The sequence below is a fragment of the Maylandia zebra genome, linkage group LG14 (assembly GCF_041146795.1).
Source record: "Maylandia zebra isolate NMK-2024a linkage group LG14, Mzebra_GT3a, whole genome shotgun sequence".
NCBI classification, from domain to species: Eukaryota; Metazoa; Chordata; class Actinopteri; order Cichliformes; family Cichlidae; genus Maylandia; species Maylandia zebra.
In genome coordinates, this window is record NC_135180.1 from 22,656,906 (window position 1) to 22,675,789 (window position 18,884).

Genomic DNA, 18,884 nt, shown 5'->3' on the forward strand with positions numbered 1-18,884 from the left:
GGGGTTCTGTTGTAAAACACACATGTTGGTGTACGGACAGGGATCTGGAGATTTCTGGGGTGTTTCTCACAATCTTGCTCTGCTCTGTAAGACTGGGTCAATATGTACTTTTAATCAAAGTTCATCTGCTGATGTGCTTGGCCCGTCATTTACAGGAGAATTTCCCAACCATTACTGCAACCATTTCAAACACAAGCAGCTGTAATCTAAACCCATGTCAGCATAATATTTTGAGTGTGTTTGCGTTGTTGTATCCTGAGCTGGACTGAGGGAAAAAAAAACAATGTCATGATGTGATAGCACCTGTTAAATTGGTCTCAAGTGAGATTAGAGGGTCTGGTTTCAGAGATGATGGGATTTAACAGTATTTGTTTGAGTTGCAAGACAGGCTATATCAGCCAGACTGAGACACAGAGGATGGAAAGATAATGGACAGAGTGGAGAAACATATGAAGTTAAAACATGGAGGAATAAATTATAAAAATAGAAATAGATTTTTACTGTAGCAGGTTACAGGTTTACAGTTGTTTCATTTTTTTAAATTCATATTTAAAATGTTTGGTGTTCAGTGTGTGAACTTGTCTTTGGTTGAAAATGTTCAAACGTGATCACGGCCTCTTTTAGCCATGTGGACTTTTGCGTGACTACACTGTGTTGAAGTATTCAGTCATGCAATACAAACTCCACCTCAAGCTGTACCTTTCAGTTTGATAATAGAATCAAATGTAACCAGGCCTTGTGAACAGTGAAGTTTATGCCAAATTTAAACATGTTCCTTAATTCTGTGCATATATACAAAAATTAATCAGAATTCGTTTGATGGGTCTTTGTCCCTTGTGCTTCTCTTTTTTACCAAATATGGAGCAAACACCTAATTGCCATGAAGAACAATAAGTTAAATTCCCAATTAAAACAATCAGCAGTCAGTTATCTTCCAGTATCACGTAATTTCAGCTCGTCATAATCTCATTATTTGAGTCAGGATAAATGTTGCCCTTTCCCTGATTTTTCTTTGAAACTAAAGTATCTGTTTGTTTTTCAGAATAACATCCAGTACTAATCAGGCTTCATAAACATGCTGCTCAAGACCAATAATATGTTCTTAGAGTTGTTCATTCTTTTTATTCTTTTTATTCTTTTAAGATAGAATTTAAGGGTAAAGTGCTATAATAGACTACCCCAGTTTACACCTCACAGTGTAAAGAAAGCCTATTGATCCCCCTGACATTTGAGCAAATCAGAAGCTAAGGAAAATGTTTGTAAATGGCAAGGTTAGCAGATACATTCTTGGTCTTGTGTAGACATGAGAGCAGCAGCACATTGATTGTGCCAAATCTGTTACATTCAATAATCCCCAAACTCGAAGTCCTTAGCACTTCTAGGTTCTGTTTGAGACTGCAGAGGCCTCCAGGGTGGATTTGATTTCTGAGTCTTAATAGAGCATATTCAGAGTGACCGAATATGCTCTATCTGTCTAATCTTTCTCCTGCTTTAGATTTAGAAAGGCCACATTTGCTTGTCGAGCCCTGATTAGTGGGGGAACACAGAATCCATTCACGCTCACATCCACAGCTACGGCTAATTTAGAATAATCAGTTAGACGAACAGTAATACTGCTCACCACTGCACCACTGTGAAACCTGTTACATTAATCCCTTGTTTTGCACATTAAAGTCAGTTTACAGATATTTGTGAAAGCTTCTGCATTTATCAAAATGTGTTTTGCAAAGACTTGTACCTCTAAAGGGAGCTGTCATATGAGTCAGTGTCAGTTGGTGTTGAAGGGTACAAATTTGAATATGGAAAATTTGGGGGTGTGAACCAAGTAGACCTTAAATTTATTGCTAGTTTCTGAAATGGTTTCTGTTTATCCCTTAGGAAAACACTCAACCCTAACTCTGATTAGAGGTTTCTTCCTGTTCAAAGGAAATATTTCCTTCCCACTCTAAACGGCTGGTGCGCAGAGGGAAAATAGTTGCTTTTGTCTATACAATTATAAATTTTGGATCTTGTAGTGGCCAAAGATAACTGTTGTTATTGTTTTTTCATATTATCAATTGAAATGAATTGAACTGAATCTATAATTAAGCTGCTACTGCTTAAATTGCACAGGCACCTGGATTTGGAGCTTTTTTATATAGATCATCATGACTCTGTTATAGGAGTGTAAGCATAATTTTTGGGGTGTCCTCTTTTAATAAGATCCATATTTGTTCCCCATCCTACACCTTAATTGTCTTTATTTTACCTCTGTGTTGTTCTGTAAAGACCGTTCTATAGCTGTTTGCCACTTTCTGTACTTGCAGATGTGATTTAACCATAGCAAAGCCTCAGAGAAACCATCTTCTCACAGCGACTTTGGACTGTTTTCCTATTAAGTATGCTCATATCTAAAAATCATACCAGGAAATGCTGGATCAGCTGGCTAGCTGACTTCAGTGTGCGTGCAGGCTGTGTGCAGATGTGTGTCTGCACATACATGTTTTTACTTGCTTGCGTGTGTAGCTCTACATATACTGAGTGAGGAATGTTTGTGTGGCAAAGAGACAAAAGCATTCCCAAGGAAGAGATAGAGGGAGAGAAGGAAAGAGAACATCTTCATACATGAAAGCGGCAAGTGATGGAATCTTAACTGGACTCTCAATACTCCCTTTGAGCATCCTCCTCATCTTCATCCTTAATGTGATCTTTCTTTCATCTATTTCTCTTCTCTTTTCCCCAGTTTGTCTTTACTTTTTTGTTTGTTTCTTTCTCTCTCTCTTCATGTCCCCTCCCCCTTGCTGAGACAGTGACACTGGGCTTAAGTGGGACAGAGTGTAGGGGGGCATTGAGGCAGAAGAGACAGAGAGACAGTCATGAAGGGAGGGAGGCAGGAAGAACCGCTCCTGCTCTGCTGTGGCTGTGCCCTCACCCCACACCTTCCCCTAGTGCCGCTTCCTCCGAGAACGTACCTCGGGCACTCCTGGACCCTCAGGCCTCCTCGCGACATCTGGGGGACCCGCTTTTAGCATGTCACCACTACTCCACTCCAATCTGCAACATCTGTCTCTGCAGCTCTTTTGCCTCCTATCATCCTTTATGTCATTCTCCTGCTCTGGCTCCTCCTCCACATCCTCTTTTGGGTCTCTGTCACCAAGATGCCCAGCAACAGTGGTGAGGGAGCATCATCACGGTGGTACGGGCAAACGATGGGGGTTGGAGGCCATGGAAAGGCATGCCTAGGAGAAGGGCAGGCCATCTCTCTCCCTGCCTCCTTCCCTCCTTCCCCTCCCTCCCCCGTTCCTCATGCAAGGTGCACTCATCCGCACACAGGCCTTGCTCCCCGGTGACCCCCCTGCTCCCTGAGATTCAGTATGTGTCACTGCGCGCTTGCTTACACGCTGTGGCACTGTAGTACTCCCACTGAGGACAACATGGCTTTACAAAGGGCAAGGCTTTATTGATTTGTGTGAGAGAGTTTATCACATGTGTGTCAGCACACTCGCTGTTCTCCCCTTCTCATGTATACAGAGGGAACACTGCAGGCAGTACCGTATGTGTCCGGATACACATATGAATATACAGTACATTGTTGTTGAATTTACACAAGCACACAATGGAATCAAGTTCAATATCTAAACAGAAAGTCCAAGTGGTGCTTTCAGAGGATCCATGATCAGTCTTTTCCCTGTTTGCCTTGTCTTCCCTTTCATAATGTATGACAATCAAACAAAAGCGACCGGCGTGTGAAATTAGACCCTTCATGCACTGTCGTTTTTGTGTTTTCCACGGCAGAAATAAGGTCACGCTGTAGTAGAGTTTACTTTGCGCTGCTGTATGTGTGTTTATAATGCATTAGATATGCCCTGTTATCATTCTCATGACTGGTGAGCTTGTCTCAATCTATTATCTATGAGACTAAATAATTAAAGACAAAAGCAACACAAAGCACCACATGTTGACAAGTCTAGCGTATGTGTTTGCATGAGTGTCAGTGACCGAATTTAATCTAAGATAAATGCAGATGAAGTCTTTTTTGTGGTTGTGTGTGCTGTGTTTGCATGTGTGCTCTGACATGCAGAACCATCATTTTAAGAGGAAAAGACAATCTGAGAATATGACGATGGTTTTGTCTTAGTCTGACTTTTGCATTGCATTCCTTTATTGTTTCTCTTCATCCAGACATACGTAACTACTCCCATCTTGCTGCTTGAATATTTATGGCCATTCCAATTAAGGTTTCTTAACTGTGTTAGAGGCCTTTAACCATTGCAGAGGGTAGTCTGAGATAAAGATGTGGGGGTGGGCTGATGATAAAACAGATTCTCCTTCTCTGTTTCTTTCGGTTTGGATGAATGCATATTTTCATTTCCTTTATTTGTTTTTCCATCTTCCTTTCTCTTTTTCTATTTCTTTAGTCCCAAGCATGAGTTGTTCAGAGAGGGTGAGGGGTGTGTGGGCGTATGGGGTGTCACCTTCTAACAACAAATATAGAAAGAGAGTGAAACAGAGAGACAGCAGCAGGAAGAGAGAAGTATGGAGAAACCAAGGAAACAGATACTGTGAGAGGGAAAGACAAAGAAAACAGGAGACTTGGTGGTGGTGTTGGGGAGGGCAGCAGCTGGCATTTGACGGTGAAGCATGCTTTTTTAATGAGTGCATTAGTCCTCTGAATACCTATCCTCAGATCACTGCATCACATTGAACCTGGAAAACAGACTGAACAAAGGAAGAGAGGAGGATGCGAAGGTCAAGGCTTGGGGCTGAAAAACCAGAACACTTGTAGAGAGATAAGAATAGAGTAAATGTGTATCTGTGCTTCCTCTTCAATTATTCTGCTTCTAGTAACTGTGTGTGTCCTACACTCATGCAGAGTCAAAGAGGCAAACTCTATAAAAATTCACACAATTCTTCTTTAATAACCTTCTTCTGCTATTTTGACACAACCTCTCCCCAGTCTTTTTTTTCAGTTTTTGTCAATGATTGACTCAAAAAAAAGTGGCAGTAATATGTCGTCCTTGTAGGTCTTTCTATGTCTGGCTTGTTCTCATAGCACTTAACTATTACAGACTGCTTTGAATGTGAATAGAAAGGAAATAGGAGCAACCATCATTCATTTCATACTAGAGAGAGCAAAAGGGAGAAAGGGGTGGGGGGGCTCAGATAGGGAGAGAGCCTATTGTTGGTACGTGTAGATTTCCCTTTGTCAAACACATGCCAATTCTTAAGCCCCAACAGAAGAGAGGAGAATAGGAGAATGATAGCAGCAGAGAAAAAAGATGAAAGGAAAAAGGGCGGGTTGGAAGGCGGGAGTAGAACAGAGGGGAGGGGAGCAGTATTGATTTGACACTAAGGGAATCACACCACAGCGCTGTTCATTTTCATTTATCTGCCCTTGTAATGGGTGTGTTAATATGGCAGGTAGGGGAAGAGGGCAGGAGGGGATTTAGGAGGATGCAAGCATTTTATTAGAATTCAGTCTTTTTTATCCTTCCCCTCTGCTCACCAGAAAACCATCCTGCATACATGCACATGTGCACATACCACATGCATCTACAAACATGTCAGGGTGAAAAAAGTAACATTTTAATACTTCCCAAATACTTCCCTACAAGACACAAAAGGGAACATGTTTGCCTTGTATAAAAGCCCTCAGCTCAGTGTAAAAACAAGAAGTAAGTATTTTTAGCACAAAACATAAGCCAGAGCTGTTTATTACATGTGTGCCCTAATATTGGAAAACAACGGTCATAAATTTCTTAAATGAAGGTAATATTAAAACAAGACTATGTGCCATTATGTGTTATTATGTAAATATGTTTGTGTGAGAGATAACTAACTAATCTAAAAAGATACTGATACTGAAGGATGGCTGTTGGAGCCGACACATAATGCTTTTAAATGTGAGTGAAAGTGGGGTCAGGGTGGTAGTTACATGTTGGGTCTGAATGGATAAAATAATGCTTTATTTTGTGTTCATGGTTGTGCTTTCTTGTATGTCTAGCTCTACTTGAAATTTAGGTAGCAGGAGTGAGGACATTAGTAGAAAATATGGACAATTTTAGCGGCCTTTACTTTCACCCAGGCAGCACGGTGGAACAGTTTAAATCCACTGGCTAGCTGGAGCTTTTCTGTATGGAGTTCAGCATGCTATCTCTGTGCTTGCATGGGTTCTGTCTGGGTATTCTGGTTTCCTATTCTGAGTGCTTGTCTGTCTCTCTGTGTTTGTCCTGTGATCGACTGGCAGCCTGTCCAGGATGTACTCCGCCTCTTGCCCTGTGACAGCTAGGACAGACTCCAGCCCCCTGTGACTTTGAATTGGATAACTGGAGGAAAATGGATTGATTTACTTTCTAACCCAGCTTCTAAGAGCTGGCTGAGGGTTCTTGGTTTTAGAGTATAAATTTCAATTGGGTTGGGTTAAGTTATGGTTATTGCTAGGCGTAAGGGGCTAGGAAAAATATGTCATGTCAATAAGGGTTCTGTGTGTGTGCGTATGTGTGCTTGCGTGTGTGTGTGTGTGTGTGTGTGTGTGTGTGTGTGTGTGTGTGTGTGTGTGTGTGTGTGTGTGTGTGTGTGTGTACGTGTGTACAAGGAAGAAGCTTAGATACCGTATGAGCAGCTCAAATGAAATAGCTTTTAGTAGACCTTCCCAGTGCCTCCTTGAAATCAACCATAATGGGCCCTTGGTAATTATCAAATAAATTAGCCAGGGGAAAGAGTGGGAGAGCAGGAGGAGAAGGGGGAGGAAGAGGGAGGGATCAGGGCTGACTCCTTTCATTCTTTTTCATTCTCATAGCTGTCTTTGCCTGTTAAAACGCTTTACCTAAATTTATATAATTTTGTCAGACAGGCATCTTGGTGTAATTTAATACTTTTGTTATGCAAATACACGTTGGTTTTTATTGTAGTTTAGGGCATGTTTTCTTTCTTTATTATAGTGTTCATCAGCTGAGATGGATTGATAAATTAAGGATTAGCACGCCTCCAGTAGGATAACAGGTTAAAGAAACCATTGATTTTCAGCCTTTTTCTCCCCAAACCCATATTATTTAGGAGTTAAAAATACCTGACATTTCAACAAACCTATTAGAACTTGTAATATTTAAATAAATACGCATGTGTAGGGATGAAGTGTTGATTCTTAAATGGTACTTCTAATGTGGATGGGTGGTTAAAGAATCATGTGGTCATGAGATGAGTGTTTGGAGATGAACTGGGCAATATCAATGGACAGTGTTGTACACTATTATTTTATTGCTCAGAGACAGTATTCACTATAGGTAGGATTATCAAAGGAAAGCACACTGTTTGATTGTGACAATTTTGGGCTCTAGCAACAGAGCTGTCCATGGTGCTACTTCAGCTACTATTTGAGAGCATTGCAAAATGTAAGTATGCATTGTTCTGATCTGATATAGTGACTCGATATTTCTTCTTGAAGATACCATTTGCACTGACTTGTGTATAAATAAATTGGCTTTCTAGCTTGTTAAAAAGTCTCTACACACTGAAGGGTGCACAATGTGAGAAAACCCTATGTTAGCCTTAATCATAACCCATTTAAACATATTTTAGACAGACGTGCTTTGGCTTTACTCCATCGTAACACAAATATATAGTTCATAGTTTGCAAGAAACAGATACATGCGCTCATAAAATCATGGGCTTAATGGGAAGCCGAGGAGGCCTTTCACACAGGTGCAGTTTTAGCCTTTGCATGCTTTTGCACTCCTGTTTTACTATACTCGAGAATATTTACTTCTACACTTCTGCTTGTTTAGATGAATAAAGAACATCTTCTCCAAGTGAAGCAGTTGGGACTAAAGGGCATCAAACCAAATTAAATAACACACTGTCTCTTAATAGTGGTAATGGATTCACGGTAACAACACTGCACTGGCTTAGTAATATCTACATTTTGGAACATAAGAATTTTTTCACTCCAGTAATAATGTGTCTGCAAACCTGGATAGCTCCATAAGTTTTTTTTGACTAAAATATGGTTATATATTTTTGTGTCTGTACACTAATAGGGGGTTTGCATTCAAAAAAGATTATTTAAATCAATATATGATTGTGTGCAGAGTTTTACACTTCATATTGAATTAACCCTAGAGCCATTTTTATCTATAGTCCCCCATTTCCAGGCCCCAAAGTAGGCCAGTTATATGCCAATCATGTTCAAGTGAATGATGCCATCATCAGGCTGCAAAAGCAAAATAAACCAGTATACATTCATTTTAGCACTAATCAACTCTGGAACACCAATAAGACTGGAAAACCACAGAAACAACAAGTGGATGATCGCAGAATTATCTCCATTTCAAGAAAAACTCCTTCACATCATCTCACCAAGTCAAGAACATGCTCAAGGAAGCAGGCATATCACTGTCAAAGTCGACTGCATTTATGAATGCAAACACAGAGGACTTACAAGAAGGTGTAAACCGCTGGTTACACTCAGCAACAGGAAGGCGTGATTAGACTTTACCAGAAAACATCTAAAGGACTCTCTACAGTTTTGAAAAAAAGAAAAGAAGACAAGATTAACTTGTACAAGTTGTGCGACCACAACACATCATCTGTCAGATATAGAGGAGGCAATGTTATGGCGTTTATGGCAGCCTGTGGAACCAGGTCACCAGTGTTTATTGATCATGTGATTGCTGATAGAAGCAGCAGAATGACTTTTAAAGTGTACAAGGCAGTATACTCTGCTCAGATTCAGCCAAATGCTACAAAACTGATTCAACAGCGCAAAATGGATAATCATCCTAACCATAAGACAAAAGCAATCAAAGAATTTGTCATGGTAAAAAAAATAGGATACTCCTCTATGGACAAGTCAGACAGCTGATCTCAGCCCAACAGATGATGCTTTTCAGTTATTAAATAGAAAAAACTGGAAAAAGACTCAAAAGCAAATGGAGGCAGTCGCTTCAAAGGCCTAGCAGAGCATCACAAGTGAGGAAACACAGAATTTTGTGATGCTCATGGGTTCATTGAGTGCAAAAGATTTTCATGCAAGTGTTAAAAGCAATCTTTATATTTAAAATTATGCTAGTTTGTCCAGTTAATTTGTAGCCTCTGAAAATGGAGGACTGTATAAAAACATCTTTTTTAAAGCACACGCCTAAATCCCTGGCTGTGACAACACATACACACAAAGTAGACATCTTTCATTGTCACTGTAGCATATGTGACAGCTTATGTGTGTCTGAAAGAGAGATTGACCATTAAAAGTAGCATTGTAATGATGGAGGGTAGATGGAGACGAATTGAATGGAGGGAGTGGAAAAGAAAAGGAAGATAGAAACGAGAAGGTAAATCAGGAGGAGGTGAATAAATAAGGAATGTGTAGGTGTACTCCACTGTCTGTTCATTGCTGCAACACGCTGTAGTGAGGATACTCACCACAAACACACACTCACAGTTTGTTGAGTGCACTTTGCAAATGTGGATTGTAAGACAGTGGGAGTAAGAATAGTGTAGCTCGTTAGACAGATTGTGAGTGTCTCTCACTGTGTGTGTGTGTGTGTTAGTGTGTGTCTGTGAGCACATGCATTTGTGAGAAGTCCATTTGCGCAACTACTGGCCTGCATTGTACCAAATCTGCAATCCATTTAGCCCAAAATCTGAAAGGCAAACCTCGATGTTATGAGTGTTTTTGTTAACTAGTGCAGCCTAAAAAATAAAGTGACAGGATGCACAGAGAAATGTGGTGAACTCCTCTGTGGCCTATAGCCTAGACTTGTGAATCAATTACAGATCCATTCAGCAGTTCCTTTCCTCTCCTCTGATCTCGTTTGCCATCATTTAAATGGCTGATTTCGTTTTTACCTCTAATGAAGGGTACCGTGCACGCACACACACACACAAAGACACACACATAGACACACGTGCACACAAAACTCACATGAAACGCACACTTGCACGTCGCTGTGTGCTACCGCAGCGCCCCCTACCCAGCTGTTATCACGTGAGTGCACGGGCCCTAGCAACAGCGAGCGAGAGAGTGAACAAAAAAGAGAGATCCTGGCGAGAGCAGGGGACAGGGGAATGGGTAAAGAGAGGGAGAGAGAAAGAGATGAGAGGGAGGGGGGAGCTGTGGAGCATTAATAAGTGATGAGTCCAACAGTGTGAATTGCTGTTAGTTAGCATTGCTGCAGCGCCGCTTTCATTTGCATGGCAGCACCAAGAACAAACCCCTTTACTTACGCCATTTCCTCTCTCGCTCTGTATTTCTCCGAGTCACTTTTTTTTTCTTTTTCCTGAACCATTTTATCTGTTTCTATCTTTTCCTCATCTCCTTGGTCTAGTCAACATCTCAAAATATGTATATCTTTTCTTAGGTACTTTTTAATCTTTTTTTTTCATATCTGATCTGTTCGTCTCCTTCTCCGAGCCTCCCCTGTGGCTACAACATCACTACATTAACATTATCATTTTTTTCTTCACTGCTTTCCTTTTTTATGAGCTCTTATGCTACCGTTCCTTCCTCCTCTATTTGACAATAATTTGTTGAAAATGGCAGCCATATACTACTGGAATATATTTAGCATCACCTTTCCTACATCCCTTCATCTTCTGCCTCCAACTCCTCTCCCCTTTTCACTATATCTTAAAAAAAAGAGGAGTGTCCTCTCTCTAGGGGAACTTTGGGGAAGACAAGTGATGCTCCAGGGCTCCTTAATCCTTTTTTCATTGCCCCCCCTGTCTCAGCATCTCGTTATTTGCATGTATGTGTCTGCCTGTGGAATTTTTGGCATACGTGCGCATACGCTCACACAGAGATCTAGCAGCAGCTTCTGCACTTGGCTTGACTTGATGCCTCAGGCTGATCAGCTGAACTGATTCCATTACTTACAGACCCCCCTGAAAGAGAGGAGCACAGACTAAGAGGGAAAAAGGCAGAGACAGAAAGAGGTGGAGGGCAGAGGGGAAATGAGTGGAAGAGAGACTGGGGATGGAGAATAGATGCCATGCAGAAGGCAGAAAAAGGGAAAAAAGAGCAAAAAAAGGGAAGAAAAGGTTGGAAAACAAGGAGGAAGTGAGAGGATTTTGCACCTCCCTTGGGTGTAGGATAGACCTCAAAATTCTCATCCAGCTTCCTACAGTAAAATAAATAAATAAAATACAGACACAGAAGCACATACAAACACACACTCAAAAACAACATCAACAAACTCCTGGAGGCGAAGGCAGACTAGACGAGAATTGATCTCCTCTCCCACAAGGAGAGGCTTGCAAGGAGGGAGAGAGAGAACGGGAGATGGAGAAAGATGTAGAAGAATTGTTTTTACCCATGTATGGCTCTCAGGCCTGTAGGCCCCTCATCCTTCTCACTCTCACTCCCTCCTGTGTCACTCCCAGCGGCATGTTTCTCTTTATCTCCCTATCTCTCCCTCCATCAATCTCCATCTGCCGTCTTCCTCCCTGTAGGTCCAGACCCTTCCGCTACTCCACTGCCTCTCGCCGTCGCTGCCTGTTTTAGGTGTGTCACATCTCCAAAGACAGCAGGGAAGCAGAGAGTGGCTAGAAATTAAATATCAGTAGTGAAAGAAGAGGAAGAGTGGTAGAAAGCTTTGGTCAGTGCAGTCAAGGGGAAAATAGAGCATGTTTTTTTTTACATTTTCTGTTTTTATCTTAATTTTACACACTGGATACGCATTTAAATCACAGCATTGAAGGACCAAATGTCAGCCATGATCACCATGTATATAAAAAAAATCTTTTTTAATGCTACCAGCTACAATGACCATGACTGGAAGGCAGTTGAAAAGGAAAGAAGATATGTGCATGCAGGTTGGCTTGAAAAAGCATATTAATAATAAGATGCATAGTGAATGATAACTTTCAGTTTTTATACCATGTCCGCTTTTAATCTGGTATACCACTGCAGCCCTACTTATGGAAAATGCTACAGCTGGACATCTAAGGGGATTAAAAGGTAAATTAGGCTTCTCAAAAAAGCCATCTGTTAGCATCCTGTATATGTCCTTGAGGTTTTTTCTGTTTAAAGTCACTTCAGGTTTTGAAGGTTTTTTTGTTTTTCTAAATAGTTTTTAAAACATAGAAAATGTCTGCATATTAATAAGAATAGAAAATACTGTTCATCATTACTGCTAAAACAATCTATAGTTAGTTTATGATTTTTTTCTATGTTAATTTCTAATTATTATTTTGGTTTGGTGAAATTTGATGTTTAATAATAATAATAATAATAATAATAATAATAATAATAATAATAATAATAATAATAATGGATTGCATTTATATAGCGCTTTTCGAGACCCTCAAAGCACTTTACAATTCCACTATTCATTCACTCTCACATTCACACACTGGTGGAGGCAAGCTACAGTTGTAGCCACAGCTTTAATGTAACATTTAATGATATTTATTAATTTACAGAATAAATTAATCGGTTACACAGAAAAAAAAATGATGCAGGATGAATTCTTTTCCTTGGATCCTTATGCAGTTTGAACAAGAGAGAAAAAAACACAAGATAAGAACAGAGTATAGAAAAATAGTGAGAAGGCTGGCATAAGTTTCCTTCACAGTCAGCAGTGACAAGCTCCTTTTCATTAAGGTCCCCTGCATCACTTTCCTTTCCTCCATTCTTAGCCATTTCTTACTCTACCCACCACTCTTCCCTCCCATCACCCCCCTCTGGTCTGTCTTCCTCTCTCCAGGCATGTTGTGACAGGGTGTAGCAGTGTGTTATACAGGGTTCTACTCACCAAGTGCATATTATCCTGTAAGGCTTAATACCTAGGTTGGAACAAAAGGGCAGGCTTGGAAATTATAGCTTACGTCGCTTAGCACTCAGCACAACAGTCTGACTCACATGAAAACACGCGTGTGTGAACTTCATATATCCATGCAGATGCACAAGATGACACTGCCGTGTGTATGCATATTCAGAACTCTGACAGCTTAGTCACAGACACACAAAGATTTTGTAATGCCTCTTTCACGATTAGTTCAAATGCATTAAATCCTGTTTTAGAATTAACTGCCTTAAATAAATCACTCAATTTATGCCTGGTATTGACAAACAATCTGTAATTGGATGACAGTGTATAAGGCCCCAGACACACAGGCAAGTAGTCCTGGAAGTTGCTGTCAGTTGCTAGGTGAAATTGTTTGCAAAGACTGCTGCTGTGCACCTACTTGCATTTGCAGCAGTCTTTATTGTAGCAGATTGCTTTGATCGAGTGTTTTTGGGCAAGGCAGCATCTTGCATGAAAACTAAGGGCGGCCATAGTGATATGCTAGTAAGCATCAGGGAATACACCTTACCTACTGACCAGAGGTTGGAGAGGGTCACTGACACGTCTCTAGATATGTGAGACTGAGGCCTAAAGAAGAAAAAGTCTTTGTAAAAGGAATTTGTTCTATGTAAAAAACACAAAGTGCTCTGAGTTGTAATGGAAGGTACTGTGATCAGATTTCATCCAGGTGAATATAGCTCATCAAATAATGAATAAATACACCAAACAAGTTAAAACGTCATCTGAGTCTTCTTGTAGACTTCAACAACTCTAACAAAATGTTTGTTGACAAGTCTGTGAGCCGTGTTTAACTTATGTTTTTAAACTGTGTTAACAATCAAGATAACAAAAAAGAATTGATGGACAATTGCAAACAGGCCCCATGGACTGTATTTATTACCAAAGATTAATGCCAAGGTGTGACTGTGGTGAAGAAGTACAGCCGCGACTCTCCGCCATATCTCAGTCTTGTTAGTGTGTGTGTGGCAGAAAGCCAGGTCAGTCTTCTCTGTTTTATAAATCTCCTTTGGATGGACTTGTGCAGCCATAAAATGCATTGATTTTGTTGCACACATTGTGGTAGGAGACACACACACTCACACACACATAGACAGATACAAAGCTGGTTATTGATACTTAATACACAGTAAACATATGCATATACGTATTATACACAGTTTTTCACCATTTGCCAGCCACAATAAAGGAATAAAAATGTAAACAAATAATCATTTAAATCATCTTGTCAATAAAATGATTATTAGCTATGTTCCTGATTAAAACTTTACAATTTAAGTGTTTAAAAAACAAACAGTAGCAATAAAGTTTTAACACTACATTAGCTGTTTTCCATAAACCAATTGATTTGCTTGCACCCTAAAAGTTTCTAAAAAAACCCCCTAAAAAACAATAATAATGCTGTGCTACGACTAGGCGCTGACCTATTGCTTGGAGCATGTGTGTGTGTGTGAGTGAGTAAGAGTGTTTTTTGTGCTTGGCACATATTTCTAGTATTCAACTATTCAATGCACCTGCATTTTACTAAAGCTCTCTCTTGTCAACACTGCAAAGAGATATTGAAACATCGTGTACGGCAAACAACAGTCACCATGTTCTTACACTCACATACACTCTCACACACACAGACACTTGCACAAATGCACGCACACACACTGTAATAGCATTCACATAACCAAACAATCTGCAATCTACTACAAACTCTGAAGTGCACACTGTCTAAAATAACCCTTTGGGGGGAACAGAATACAAAAAGACTCAGAGAAGCGGAAAGAATGAAACACTGAAATACACTCTCCTCATCTCCTTTCCTTCCTTCTCTTTTTCTTCTCTCTCACATACACACATGTGCAGATACTCTGTCTATTGACATGCAGATAAATCACAGCCAGTCCAAGCAGTCACTGATGTGACATGAAAATGACGCTAATCTGCTGTTACCATAACACGCACCGACACATCAATTATTAACGCTTACAATAACTCCCCACTCTCTTTTCTCTTTCTTGTTCCTCTCAAATGTCTTTTTCCCGTTGTGTACATCTCACTAAAAGAACGGGACAGAGTCAGTTAAAAGCACCCATGTGTTCGGGTCTTTTGATGACATGTATATTATAGAAGTGCTTTTTATCTTCCAAAAACTGTGATTTTTTTCCTTACAAATATGCTCAGTGTTGGTGAAGCTAGTAGCCCCAACTCTTCAGCAGCGCACATATGCTATATGAACAAAAGCTCTGGGCCACCTACCCTTAACACCTACAGGAGCTGCTCAGCCATTAAAACCCTTGGCATGAAGCTGCTAGTGCAAAGTTTTTAATGCTGATGTTAATGCCAGAGCAGGTTTGGATCTCTGCAGTTATTGATTTGGTGACTTTTAAATACTTTGTCTACACTGTAATTGAATGCAGCCTGACACTTTGAAGTGCTTCCTAAACACTTCCACTTTACAATAATACCACTCACAGTTGATCATGGAAAATCTAGGGTGGAAAACCGACTTGTTTGGACTGTGGCATCCTATTACAGTGCCACACTCAAATTCAGTGAGCTCTTTGGAACAACCCGTTCCTTCACAAAAACGTTTTTAAAGATAGACTGCTGTGCAGTGGCAATGGGACTGAAAACATCGACTTCAAAGACTAAGAGTTGGGATCCGATACTTGTCCATATAGTGCTTATAGGGTTACCTTTGTGAATCTTGAGAACTTATACATGTGTAATTAAATGATCAAATGGAAAACATGCTGTTATTATTTAGCCCTACGAAAGATAAAACAGGACATACATAAACAGCATGTATGTTTTTTTGACCCGCTCCTGTTCTGCTCTCCTCTACAGGCAATCGATTCTTCCTGACCTCATTTGGCGCGCTGTACATCTCAGAAGTGCAGAAGGAAGATGCCCTTTCCACCTACCGCTGCATCACAAAGCACAAGTACAGTGGAGAGACTCGTCAGAGCAACGGAGCCAGGCTCTCTGTTTTGGGTAAGCAACAATTTACTCTATGAAAAAGAGACTTGTGTTTAAGTTTTAGTTTTTGAGATTTTTGGTGTTTGAAATCAATAAAACCTTTTTGTGACCTTTATAACCTACAGACCCTACGGAGTCCACCCCGTCAGTGCTGGACAGTTTCCAGTCCAGTGAGGTGCAGGTGGGGCATAATGTGGAGCTGCCCTGCATCGCCTCTGGATATCCAAACCCGACCATCCGTTGGCTAAAGGATGGTCGACCATTACCAGCAGACTCGCGCTGGACACGGCGCATCACTGGTCTCACCATTTCAGACTTGAGACTCGAGGATAGCGGCAACTACATCTGTGAGGTCACCAACAGCTTTGGCTCCAAAGAGGTGACGGGTCACCTCAACGTGATAGGTGGGTAAATTTTTAATTTGCCTCTCCTGTCCTCCAGTGTTCCCCTCAAATAGCAACTGAGTGCAATAGGCAGAAGTAGTAAATGTGACATCAGGACACAAACCGCAATAGAGACATCTTTTAAGCTCTGTCGGTTCTGCCGTGGCCACCCTCGTCTAGGTCGAGCATGAGCTTGATATTTAAGGATGGCTTGCTCCCCCACTGTGTTCTCAAACCGCAGTGAAGCGTCTCCACAGTGACAGAGAACAGTGGTCATGCAGGCCTGTCGCTCCATTTTCCGATGGGTGTGTGAGAGAAAGGAGAAGGTTATGGAATATATACAATAACATTAATGTTAATATAAGAGATGTTAAAAGGTGACACACATAGAAGACACAGAACACTTAGAGGAGGTTATGGAGTTGGTAAAGATAAGAGATGAAATTTGAGGGTGGCTTGAGACGAGTTAGTGGACGCTGAGTACACTGGCCACAGGGCACATCATTGCACAGCCTACAAACCTCAAGTGACAGGGCATGCAAGGTGGGACACACACACACAAATTTGGACAAGCATACAGTATATACACTCAGTGCCCATGAAGAAAGTCTTACACATTCATTGTCACAGAGACACACATGCTCACACACATTCAGCAGCCTCCAGCACCTAACACCAGCTGCTTTATTGCTCACTGACATTTTCTCCCCTTTTCGTCTTTCTGTCTCGGTTTTCCTCGCTGCTTAGAGCGTGCGCGCACACACAAACACAAAAAGTCAGAAAAAATAATATACATACAGAAAGCACAGACTTATTATACCAACATGTTATTTGTGTTGAACAGCACAGAATAGCTCAATAAAAATTGCTCTTGCGCAACAATGCAAATAATACACTTTTTAGTGCCCGAGGGACACGCACCAGTTTTTGTACCTTCAATATTTGGGTAGCAACTGGCTTCTGTGCTTGCTTGCTGCTTACCGCTTCATCCCTTTTTATTTTTTAATTTACTTTGTCTTGCCTGTTCCTTCTACCACCTTTAGAGCCACTGCGGGTTACCTTGTCTCCCAAAAATCTGAAGACAGGGATCAGCAGTACAGTCATCCTCTCCTGTGCTGTTCAAGGTTCTCCTCACTATATGGTGTCCTGGTACCGCAACACAGAACCTGTTTTGCCTGATCAGCACTTTTCCATCCAGGGTGCTCACAATGAGACGCTGTTCATTTCTGCTGCACAAAAAAGACACTCGGGTGCTTACCAGTGCTTTGCCACACGCAAAGGCCAGACTGCCCAGGACTTCTCCATCATTCTCCTAGAAGGTATGGAAAATTATGCTTCTAATATTTGTAAGAAATTGTCTATGTCTATTACTCAAAACTGTTCACATATAGAAAAGGAAAAAATAATAAACAACAAACAGCTTTTTGTTGATTACTATTATGCATATACTGTTACAGTGGTCTATACTCATATTAACCCTCTGAAGTCTAAGCAGTCATTGTTGACCATCCCAGCCCAACCACAACCATACTTAATCCTAGGAAATCGGAATATATCATTTTAGTTTTTATCAAATCGCTCTCTTACAGAAAGTCAAAGAAAGTAATCATTCCAACTTAAGCATGAAGACATATCCATATTTTTCCCAAACAAGTCTACTTTGCCTTCCTCCATAAATGTTGGAGTAACCAGCTAATCATCTCAACGTAGAGTACTGCACAAAGTCCTGAGCTACTCCTTATTTCCCTATATTTTCCTTACAAGGAGCCCGACTTGAAATTTTTATTTTTTTGTAAGTGGTCTTGAGCAACAGTTGTTCAAGATTTGTTTGCTGCGTTTTCATCCATATTCAGACCAGTTCTTGTACCTGGCCATTTTCAGAAGAATGTGTTTTGTATGTTTGGGTTAAGCCATTTTCCGCTGAGCAGGTCTGCAGATGTCCGTCAGCACACAGAGCAGAGATCTGAGCAAGAGCAACGCCAACAACTGAGTGAGAGGACTGTTATTGTGTGTATATGGATAATAGCAAACACTGAAATACATTTCTTGCCCAAGCAATGAATTTTGTTGGCTCAAATTAAGCGTTTCTTTGCTCAAAATAATTGTATCCTCAAAATGCAACATTTGCACTTGCAAAAATTTTTTATGTGCGCTCAGAATAGAGGCTCAAAAATAACAGCATAGAAAAAGTGTCATATTTTTGTATGGTGTGCAATGTGAAACTGGACTGAAAGTGGGTTATAAAAGAAGAAGTGGCAGGCTCAGAAAACTGTTTACAGCAGATGAACAAGACTTGAAAACCATGTTCTTATGAAATAAGAAAAAAAAATCCAGCAAAGACATGACATAGGACCTGAGAGATGCATCTGGCCCTTTAGTTGATCCATATACTTTTTGCCAAAGCCTCATCAGAAATGGTCTCAGTGGAAAGGTGGCTGTCAAGAAGCTGTTCTTAAGGGAGGGAGACAGGGAGAAAAGGCTGAGGTATTCCACAAGAACTGGACTAAAAAGCAGTGGCAACAGGTCTTATGGAGGGATTAATCCAAGTTTGACATTTCTGTTAAAGTTATTTTCCAAATTTATTTGATGAAATCAGAAAAGAGGTACCAGGTACCAGCCATTTGTGAAACACGGTGGAGGATTTATGGTGTGGAGTTGCATTTTCAGCCAGTGGTGTTGGGCATCTTGTCAAATTGATGAAATTATGAATGCAGAAAAGTGCCATCAGAATTTGATCCGCCATGCAATATCA

The 18,884-nt window shown here is 40.6% G+C and overlaps 1 protein-coding gene across 2 annotated transcripts in view; it reads left to right on the plus strand.

Annotated features, from left to right (window-relative positions):
- dscaml1 (Down syndrome cell adhesion molecule like 1) overlaps positions 1–18,884 on the plus strand; it is a 97,846-nt gene that overhangs the window by 44,338 nt on the left and 34,624 nt on the right. For both annotated transcript variants that reach the window (XR_013092959.1, XM_004543683.3), the window contains exons 4-6: positions 15,618–15,764; positions 15,875–16,153; positions 17,176–17,451. Coding sequence is in view for 1 of the 2 variants with exons in the window: in XM_004543683.3 (XP_004543740.1) it covers positions 15,618–15,764; positions 15,875–16,153; positions 17,176–17,451 (702 nt within the window). In the remaining variant the exon portion in view is untranslated. The remainder of the gene's footprint in view (positions 1–15,617; positions 15,765–15,874; positions 16,154–17,175; positions 17,452–18,884) is intronic.